An 11,190-nucleotide genomic window follows, 5' to 3' on the forward strand; every position below is an offset into this window, starting at 1 on the left:
TCTTGGTCGTTTTACTTCTTTAAGATACGTGTAACATATCTTCCGTATTTAACTTACTTGTTTACGACCGAGTGATTAATTGATTACATTTTATACAAGTTTAGGGGGCTAACTGAACATTTTATGCAAGTTTAGGGGGCTATCGAGACACTTTGAAAGTTCAGAGGGCCAATCAACCATTTTGGACAAGTTCAGGGGGCAAATGATGTATTAAGCCTATTGTAAACATTCTAAGCTAACAAAACAGATAAATTAATTTTCGAACAAATGTTTAAGTATATAAAAATTTACAAAAGTTAAAAAACACTCTCTTATAACGAATATATATCATATAGAGAAGAAAGAGTAAAAAAAAAAAATTTAAAGATGAAGAGAATTTAGTCTTTAAATATTAAAATTATATAATATTGTTCTTTTTTTTTTTTGAAGACAAAGAGTATTCATTCCTTAATCAGAATCGGCAACAATAGTCTTCTGCAACCAAACCGGAGCAGTAAAAGAAACAAACTCGCTAGCATTGGACAGGGCATGTCGTGCAACGACATGAGCTCCCCTGTTCGCTAGGCATGGAGAGAAGGACACTTTATAATCGTGTCGACAGCTTAACAAAAACCTACAATCCTGGATAATAGACCCATAAACAGACAAGTCTGGGTCAACCGAATTGACACTATTAACCACAATCAGCGAGTCACTTTCGAACAACACATTAATACAATTAAGGTAGGCACACCAAAGCAGTGCCTCACGAAGAGCTAATGCTTCAGCTTCCCTGGTATCATCAATAAAGGGGACTTGGCGACTACGACAAGCCATAAAGGAGCCATCAGAGGACCTAAGTAAAGCTCCCATCCCACTTCGAAACTCAGCTTTAAAAGAAGCTGCATCACAATTGCATTTGACAAAGCCTAGAGGGGGGCGAGACCAACTGGTGTGTCGTACTAGTGTCGATGTCGCAGCATCCGCCTGATGTGCTGTGCTCGGATGATTTTGTGCATTGACGGCATCAGCTACTGTGGGCGTGGATGGATGACGGGCAGCAACAGGAAGGATCTTCAACTGGGCCTGACGCCAGGCTGCAAGGTAGTTATTTGCAAGAGAGACTGCCGTTTCTGGTAATTGAACATTGCTCTCCCAGACTATTTGATTCCTTTGGTTCCAAATAGCCCAAAGCGTCATTGCCACCTTGGTTATGAGTTCCTGATCATTGGACAAGAGTACCTGCAAAATAGAACCCGTTAGATAATCAGGTTGGAATACATCCGTATTGATCCTGGATAGGTTCCAACATTCTTGGGCGTATACACAATCCACAAAGAGGTGATGGTCATGCTCAGTGTCAGAGTGACAGAAGGGGCACTGTGTTAGAATTGACACCCCTCTCCCTGCCAATCTATGCCTAGTTGCCACACACCCTGAGGCCAACTTCCAAACAAACATTCTAACTTTCGGAGGCACATGCATCTTCCAAATTTTACTCCACCCATCCTCCTGATTCTCTCCACCATAACCATCACACAGAGCTCTATACCCTGATTTACTTGTGTACATGCCATTTTTGGTAAAGTTCCACATTGGTCCATCTTCAACTTCTCTGATAGGCAACATCATCCTACACACAATTCTGGCATCTGCCTCAGACAACAAATCCTCCACCTTCCCTCTGTCCCAGATTTTCCTACCTTGAATAAACAGGTCGGCCACTTTTGTATCATCCTGCTGCATAACAGCATCCCCCTGGACCATAAATGGAGCCGCAGTATTAACCCATGGATCTTTCCACACATGAATTGACTTCCCATCCCCAATTCTCCACCGAACCCCCAATCTTAGAACCTCAATTGCTCTCCAAACACTCCCCCAAACAAAACTAGGATTATTGCCTAATTTGGAGGAAAGAAATTGGTCACTAGGAAAATATTTAGCTTTGAACATTCTACCCACTAAAGAATTTGGAGTAACCAACAACTTCCAGGCCTGTTTACCTAGTAAGGCAAGATTGAATTTCTGGAGGCTCCTAAAACCCAAGCCTCCCTCTCTCTTATCCCTGCAAAGCCTGTCCCAGCTCTGCCAATGAATCGATCTCCTACCTCCTGATTTCATACCCCACCAAAATGAATTCATTATTTTCTCTAAGTCCAGACAAAGGGATTTGGGCAATTTAAAAACACTCATACAAAAAGTTGGCAGGGCCTGGGCAACCGCCTCAATTAGGACTTCCTTACCCGCAGCCGAAAGAAATCTAAAGGACCATGCACTTAATCTCTTCCTGAGTCTATCTTTGAGGAAACTAAAAATCGCCACTTTGGACTTCCCAATTAGTGAGGGGAGGCCCAAGTAGCGACCAATGTCTAGAGGGTGAAAGACTTGAAGGGAATTACATACCTCATTTCGAAGGTCCAGGCCAACATTCGGACTAAAGAAAATCCCAGATTTTTGCAGGTTGATAGCCTGACCAAATGCTGCCTCATACTCAGAAAGAATCATCCCAACCTTATTACACTCCTCCATAGAGGCCTTGAAAAACAGGAAGCTATCATCTGCAAAAAACAAATGTGAAATAGTTGGCGCGCCCCTAGCAATGAGGCACCCGTGAATGGAACCCTCATCCACCGCCCTTGTAATCAGTTTAGATAAGACTTCAGCACACAGTATAAATAAGTACGGCGATAGGGGATCACCTTGTCTCAAACCCCTGCCAGGAGTAATCGGGCCCACAAAAGACCCATTCAGCGACACAGAATATTCCACAGTCGAAATGCACAACATAATCCAATCAATCCATAACTCAGGGAAGCCTAATTTTTGCATAACAAGTTTCAGGAAAATAGTCAAATGTTGCAAAGATGAAAAGTGAAAAAAACAAATAAAAAGGAATATTGGCAAGGAGTATTACTCCAGGAGTACCCTAAAATTTCTCAATTGTCATGATACAAGATCAATCTATCAAATAATAAAATAAATTTGTTTATCTCTCCACCTTCCACTTTCACTATGGGTAAATTACATCAATGATATCTGAACTTTATCCTAGTTCACATGTAGTTATTTTTTACGGAAAACTACTATAAGGTAAATAATTTAATTAAGTGAAATTAATATATATATATATATATATATATATATATATATATATATATATATATATATATAGGTTAGGGTTACAGTAGATCACCGCTTCCGTTGCTCCTCACCGTCGATTTTATTTGATACTTTTGTGGAAGGTTACTGATTTGAAAAAAGATTGTTCTATTAACTCCATCTTTGCAAATCCGCCCTTACTGTTGCTTGTTGTTGTCCAATCTGTTTCTTTCTTCTCAAATCTCCACTCTCAAGTACAGGACAACAGTCGCAAGATTGTCTTTCATCAAAAGAACTAAGGTATGTTATCAATCTTAACCCTAAGCATCCCAAACAGACAATTTTCTTTTGACATTATAATTGATAATTATTAGTTCTTTAAATCAATTGGTAATCTAAATGGACAATCTTAATATAATACAGTAAAATCTCTATAAATTAATAATGTTGGGACCATGAAATTTTATTAATTTATAGAGATATTAATTTATCGAGTGTTAATTTAGTGAACTGACCCAAGTCGGGACCAGAAAAAATTATTATTTTAAAGAGGTTATTAATTTATCGAGTATTAATTTATGAATGTTTTACTGTATATAGTATATACTGTTACAAGTGATCATCGAAATTGGTGTTCTGAATACCTAATATGTCTGTTTGAATTGTCTAAGTACGTATAAAATCGGTGTTCAAATTAAAACACTGATTTCAATAGCAAAGAACAGCTATATCGAATCACCGGACAAAATTTCATGTCAGATGTTGATGCTGCTTTGAAATCATTGTTTAACTACCAGTGTCAAATGTTAGACATATCAGATATTGCACTCACATATTTGTTACGACAATCAATGATACAATTTAGAATATTTTATATTTGAAATCGGTGTTTTAAACATTGAATTCAGATGCACTCTGACAATTCAAATATGAACATTATTATCCCATATTAAGTGTCAGAAGAGTCTAATACCATATTACTAATAAATTTAGGCATACGTTCATCCCAAAATGAATTTGTATCACAGAAACATATATATGTATATGGGATTTGAAATAGATGTCTAGAAATACAAAGCCTAAGAAATGTGAATTAATATTCATAGAGAATGCAATGAAGATAGCCAATTTATAGACTGCATATTTAAAGCATATAAACGTCCAAGGCTAGACATTTTGATTATGTAGTTTGCAGGACTAGACATTTGTACGCCGCTCATGGATGTCTCAACATTGGACTAGGAGGTTGTATTACTTAACATTGATCATTCTGATTTTGGTAGATTAAGTCCTGAATCTTTTATTTTACCACACAACTCTTGATCATTTATTTTTCGTCATATTAAGTCTTTTAGTACCTCTAATTCAGTTAAAAAAGCATTGTTCATTTCATTTATATCACATTAAGCACTCAATATCTGGAAAAGTCAATTTTGAATATAAAACTTGGTTAATAGACCTTTATTCATTTAATCTGCTTCCGAAATTTAAATTTTTAACAACATTCTAGTCTTGGTATCTTAAACTCTTTGAGCTTTTATTTCACCATATTAGACTTTTGAGCATTTATATTTCATCACATTTACCCTTATTTATCCAAATTACTGAAAAAACGTTACTCATTTCAAAAAAAGGATTTTTAGAGTTCTTTTATAGTCACATTACACATTAAAAAAAATATATAGTCGAATTGTTAAAAGTATAAATTTTGAAAACAAATGACATAAATAGAGAGAGTTAATGAAATAAAGAAGAGGAATTTACCAGGAGAATAAGGGAAGGAAAACCTTGGAGGAGGATAGGAAGAGAAGGAATTAAGATCATGAGGAGGAGAGTAGTAAAAATGAGGCGATGACTCTGGTTTGGAGAAATAGCTCCTCAAACAATAGGTTGCACATAATAGCTATAATAATAATAGAATGGTGAACCTATTCGCATGCTACTTGATGATGTTATTTATTGTGGCTATTGAACTTGAACTTGAACTTGTGTTATATATGTTAAAGATTAATATAAAATTTATAATCAAGTCTTAATTATAAGTTTGAACTTTTAATTCAAACGGTTCTATGACATGTTATTTTTTTAGTTGAACTGATTCTATGGGTTTTAACTATAAGTTTGAGCTCGAACCAAAAATCAAAAGCCTAATGCACTACAAAGATCAAAAGCCTCGTTAGCTTACTCTAATAACCATGTCCAAACAAACCCTTCACTTCCGTACGCATCTTTTTAACTCAAATCTTTTTTTCTTTTTGAGCCGGTTGAAGAGAGCGTCGAAGGATCATTGCGATGAAGCAAACCCGAAGAACAGATATTCCCCATTCCCCAAAGTAGCCTCAGATGTCACCCACCATGCTTAACACATAACGAAGGAAAGGCACTGCTATCATTCCATTGTTTGCTCCTCAGTTATCCCTATTTTCTTCCTCTTTCACCCATCATCTAGTACAGCTAGATATTTATATTGAAGGTTAGTCTGCTTTACCTTTACAAGGTTTAAATTTTAATTTTTTGGCTGAGGAACAAACGTTCCTTTCTCATCCACCCATCCATCACTCAAGGTTTCGTCCATTGTTTGTTTTTGCTGGAAATTTGAAGCAATTATATCAAATTTCAGTGAGGAATCTTGATTACCCATTTAGTTTTATAGAAATGAACAAATGTATGCTTCGGAATCGATTTTTGGCTATGTTGAAGATGAGTTAGCAAGGACTACCGCTATTTTCTTATTTATTCGTCAGCCCTTAGTATATTCTTTGCTTAAATTTGTTGATTTATCTGACTAGTTAGCTTCATTGCGATAATAAAGAAAAAAATGGAATAAAATGGATGGAAAGAATTATAATTTGTTTTTTTTTTTTTTGGTACTGTTACAATATTGAATGCTCTAGTTAATTTGGATTTATCACTAATACAATCAGCTCTCAGAGATTATGTGGGGTGGAAATCCTAAACGCTCGTTTTCAAACCTGCCTTGCATGTTGTAACCTCTAAGACCAGTTCTTTTAATCCGAATAAGGTTTAGAGGATGCATCTGCAAGTAGCTGAGAAGATGAGCATTTATAATAGGTTGGATACTCATGCTTAGATATGATAAGAGAATGCTAATATAGTATATAAATATTAAGGGCAGTAACGGTATTGGTATTAAGCATTATAATACGTTGGATCATGTTGAGGGGATCGGAGTGTGTGTGTGTGTGTTATATAAAGGTGTGTTGTGTACACAGTAGGGGAGAATATTTGCTGTTGGGTCTCTTAAGCTTATAGCATAGAGAAGGGGAGTTTTCTCCTGGGCTGTGATTTTGCATGGGTATTCTTCTTTCCTTTTGATAGTTGTTTCTTCTTCTCTATGTAAGAGTGGGGTTCGGTTTGTAACTCAGCAGAGAAGTATCAATAGTCAATACATTGTTTTTTTCTCTCAAATCCTCCTTGCATATTTCTATTTTTGTGGTGTGTGAGCTGAATTCATTTGTCAATCTCCATTAAGATACCTTGACAAATATGCTATTTGTTGGTATTTTAGAAAGAAGCTTGCCCAATACCTTGTGCAAGCTGAAAATAACAAAGGTATGATGGATAAGAAACATACACCTGATGAGTTGATAGATTAGTGAATGTCAACAGTGAACGAAGCAGATTAACGCAAATCTAAATATTCTTGTAGGTTTTGATGCTTTCATTGCAATTCAACAACCTTTTTTCCCTCTTTAGATGTTGTGTTTCAGTTTTCCCTTGAGAACATAGTTAAGTGATAGGGAAGTTGTAGGAGAAAATTCAAGCTTTTGTTGTTCTGAGCTTATATTCACATTTTGTCTAGTTGCAAAAGCCCATTTCTGCATTTAAGGAAGTTAATCGGTTTACTTGAATTGCTTATGCTCGTATTGCTAATTCTCTATCCTCTTCAGTACTTTCCATAAACCTATATTTTAGGGTTAATACACATATTTGCCCCTGTATTTGTCCGTTTTGATAGATATGCCCTTATATCAAATAAACGTACATATTTATCCTGGATTTTTTTTTTTAAAACAGCAAAAATATCCCAATCTAAACAGAATGCTTATTTGGATAACTCCGTTTATCTAGTCATCACACCACTAATAAAAAAGCTCAAAACGTTTGTCCTTTTCATCAAAAAAATCCAAAATTACAGCTTCAGTTTTGCTGTATCTCTCTCTACTTGTTTCCCCTACTTCTCTGCAACATCTCTCAATAAATCACATTCAATCTCCTCTTTTTCCTCCTTTTCACCGCACTTCCCTTCTCAATTTCTCAATAAAAAACCGAAGCACCGGCTCCGGCTGCCGATGATTGTAACATGATTTTCTTATCTTACCAGTACCAAACAGGAACTAAGCTGAAGCCTACCATTCCTTCTCACCAACCTTACAGATTCGAATCGAGGCTTACTATGCAAAACAATGGAATTGATGAACTCAAATCTTGGAAAGTCTTTATGGGTTTTCAAAATGACGAGTATTTAGTTTCTGCTTCTAATGTTGTTTGTTGATGGTACTACTTTGCCTACTAAAGTTGGGAATGGTACTGTTTTTGCTGGGTTTCCAATGACTGATTTGAAAAATCCGATTGCTACTGCTAGAGATTCTACTCAGACTTCTGTTCAGGTGAAGCTTTTAGGGACTCAATTTGGTGTTCCTTTGAAGGATGTTCCTTTGCTTTCTGAGATTTCGCTTGTTAATGATGGCTTTGTTTGCCCTAGTTCTATCACTAAAGGTAAGTTGTTGGGTTTTTTGAATTTCACTTCTGATTTGGGGGATTTTTGTTTCTGGGTTTGTTTGATTTGGGAGATTTTATGGAAAAGTTTTGAATTTCAGTACGTAAAGATGTGACTTGGCAATTTTTATGGTAAAGATGTGACTTGGCAATTTTTAGTTGAGGTGGAAGGTGAGGTGGAGAAGACGTGGAGGCTGAGGTGTTGCACTGTTAGTGCCATCTCATCAATCTGTTAGATTAGGGTATTTTTGTTGTATTTAAAAAATATGAGGATATATTTATGTGTTTATTTGATATAAGGGCAAATCTGTTTAAATGTGAAAATACAGGGGCAAAAAACCCAACAACTTACCTTCAGTGATAGTACTAGGGCAAACAAAGCCATCATTAACAAGTGAGAGAAATCTCAGAAAGCAAAGGAACATCCTTCAAAGGGCACCAAATTGAGTCCCTAAAAGTTTCATCTGAACAGAAGTCTGAGTAGAATCTCCAGCAGTAGCAATCGGAGTTTTCAAATCAGTCATTGGAAACCCAGCGAAAATAGTACCATTCCCAACTTTAGTAGGCAAAGTAGTACCATCAACAAGAACAACATTAGAAGCAGAAACTAAATACTCATCATTTTGAAAACCCACAAAGACTTTCCAAGATTTGAGTTCATCAATTCCATTGTTTTGCATAGTAAGCCTCGATTCGAATCTGTAAGGTTGGTGGGAAGGAATGGTAGGCTTCAGCTTAGTTCCTGTTTGGTACTGGTAAGATAAGAAAATCCTGTTACAATCATCGGCGGCCAGAGCCGGTGCTTCGGTTTTTTATTGAGAAGGGAAGTGCGGTGAAAAAGAGGAGATTGAATGTGATTTATTGAGAGATGTTGCAGAGAAGTGGGTTTGTAGTATGAGAAGAATTAAAAAAATGGGAAAGGAAGATTGAAGAGGAAACACGTAGAGAGAGAGATACAACAGAACTGACGCTGTAATTTTGGATTTTTTTTAAATGAAAAAGACAACATTTTGAGCTTTTTTTATTAGTGGTGTGATGACTAGATAAACGGAGTTATCCAAATAAGCATTCTGTTTAGATTGGGATATTTTTGCTGTTTTTAAAAAAAATCTAGGATAAATATGTACGTTTATTTGATATAGGGGCATATCTATCGAAACGGAAAAATACAGGGGCAAATATGTGTATTAACCCTATTGTATCCCATCCATCAAAGTTTTAGCTTTTCATGAATATCTACATTCTTGCATTTTGTGATTTTTTTTTCATGCTATAGCTCCTTTTACGCTTATTCTCTTTCAACAACCCAATTTTACAAGCACCTCTTTTATAAATTTTCAGCCTCTCGATAACTTCTGATTTTGTTTTAGGAGATATTGCTAGGGAATAAAGCATGTTCATTTTGATTGTTATTGAGTTGTCCCCAGAAGCCTTTTACCTATTTTTGAGAATAGCCTAAAGTTCAGTTAAGTCACTTTCAACCGCAAATTACTCATCTTGCTCATTTGCTTTTCCAATCCTCTAATTGGCCTGATTTATCATACTTGTTTGTCTTCTTGGAAGCCTTTACCGTGCGGCTTCGGATCACATTATTTGATTATTTGGGTTTTCAATAAAAAAATTCATCATGTCATGTACATGTCTTACATTTCCATTTAATGATTAATCATGACAAAACCATTTTCAGTCTCTAATTAGCATTATTCTTTTGGAATTTTATTAATTATCATTTTGTTGATCTTTTTCTTCAATGATTAATCGTGTCAAGACCATTTTCAACCGCTTGTCCATTATGTTAAATAAAGCATGTTCAATCTGTCGGTTATTTCAGATGTCTAATGTTGGCTATTAAATTGGGTACTGGATCCTGTGCAGAGAATGGCTGAAGGAGATCAGAACTTGCCAAGAGATGCAAAGATTGTCAAATCACTTCTTAAATCAATGGGTGTGGAGGATTATGAACCTCGCGTTATGCACCAGTTTCTAGAGCTATGGTATCGTTATGTTGCTGATGTTCTAACAGATGCACAGGTTTACTCAGAACACGCTGGCAAATCTACAGTTGATTGTGATGATGTCAAGCTGGCTATTCAGTCAAAAGTGAATTTCAGCTTCTCACAACCACCACCAAGAGAAGTAAGTAGCAATTTTTGGTATTATAGAGCTGTCTTATCATTGTATTCTACATTGAAAGTTGCAGATTTTGGTTGATTCTTCAATTATCCCTGCAAGCCATCTTGGATCCATTATCCTTACATAGTCATAGGCACTTGGATCCATTATCCTTACATAGTCATAGGCATTCCTTAAACTAATGCAAGTGAATGTAAACTAGCTAAATAAGAGATAATCATATCATTTTCAGTGCTGCTGCTAAATTGAAAGTGGATTATGCTTAACATTTGAAATTACAAATTGTTAGGTTTTACTAGAGCTGGCTAGAAGCAGGAATAAAATCCCATTGCCGAAGACAATAGGTGGCCCTGGAATCCCACTCCCACAAGAGCAGGACACACTGATTAGCCCAAACTACCAACTAGCAATACCAAAGAAGCAGGCAGCCCATGCTGTTGAAGAAACAGAAGAAGAGGATGAAGAAATGGCTGATCCAAACTCCTCATCTCAAGAACCAAAGCCAGAAATCCCACTCACTACTACTACTCCTACTCCTACTCCTCAAAGGGTATCCTTTCCTCTTGCAAAACGTCCTAAGTAAGACTTAATTCGGAATGTGATGTATCATATATTTAAGAATAGGAAATGGAAAATATCATTTGTTATAAATCAAGTTTCTGATGTTATTTCCTATTTCAGTTTCACAACACAACATTCAGCTTTCCTTTTCCTTGCTAGTATAAAAAGGGCGGCCCGGTCGCACTACGCGTCCCCACTGAGCGAGGGTGCGGGGAGGGGTCCCACCACAAGGGTGTACTGGGGGCAAGCCTTCCCCTGCCAATTTATTTGGCAAGAGGCCGCTCCTAAGACTCGAACCCGTGACCTCTTGGTCACACGACAACAACGTTTACCGTTGCGCCAAGGCTCGCCCTCCCCATGCTAGTATATAAAAAAAAATCATGAGCCTTCCACTGATAGTGCTTGTGCACGAGTTAAACGTGGAAAGGCTTAACTCAGGGATTTAATCTATTAAATCTGCTTATCAACCTTTTAGGCAACCTGCTCCAAGATGAATTTGGTTTGGGGAAAGCATCATGTACGGGTGGTGAAGTCACTGAATCAGAGTTAATTCTGTTTTCTCCCATGAAGCTGACCTCCTGTCAAACCATCTTGTATACTCTGATCTCTAACCTACGCAAAGGTTTTCCAGCTTCCTGAATTAACTTCAGGAGTCATATTTATGTAAAACCTATG

At 36.7% G+C, this 11,190-nt stretch overlaps 1 protein-coding gene across 2 annotated transcripts; it reads left to right on the plus strand.

The window, feature by feature from the left end:
- The first annotated feature begins 5,306 nt into the window (after positions 1–5,306).
- Positions 5,307–10,629, plus strand: LOC136218821 (transcription initiation factor TFIID subunit 9-like). Of its 2 annotated transcripts, XM_066005941.1 has the most exons (3): positions 5,307–5,554; positions 9,697–9,957; positions 10,244–10,629. In XM_066005941.1, the coding sequence occupies exons 2-3, from the start codon at positions 9,700–9,702 to the stop codon at positions 10,535–10,537; spliced, it is 552 nt and encodes a 183-aa protein (XP_065862013.1). In that variant the 5' UTR covers positions 5,307–5,554; positions 9,697–9,699; the 3' UTR covers positions 10,538–10,629. The 2 variants fall into 2 exon arrangements, with proteins under 2 accessions (XP_065862013.1, XP_065862014.1); XM_066005942.1 differs by lacking the exon at positions 5,307–5,554 and having other exon boundaries at positions 9,673–9,957.
- Positions 10,630–11,190: the final 561 nt, after the last annotated feature.

This window comes from Euphorbia lathyris, chromosome 2 (genome assembly GCF_963576675.1).
Source record: "Euphorbia lathyris chromosome 2, ddEupLath1.1, whole genome shotgun sequence".
In the NCBI taxonomy this organism is placed as follows: Eukaryota; Viridiplantae; Streptophyta; class Magnoliopsida; order Malpighiales; family Euphorbiaceae; genus Euphorbia; species Euphorbia lathyris.

Excerpts from the sequence above, each read along its gene's own strand:
- LOC136218821 (XM_066005941.1), top strand. The coding sequence starts at position 9,700 with ATGGCTGAAGGAGATCAGAACTTGCCAAGAGATGCAAAGATTGTCAAA. Across the intron at positions 9,958-10,243 it reads CACAACCACCACCAAGAGAA|GTTTTACTAGAGCTGGCTAG; the intron begins GTAAGTAGCAAT and ends ACAAATTGTTAG.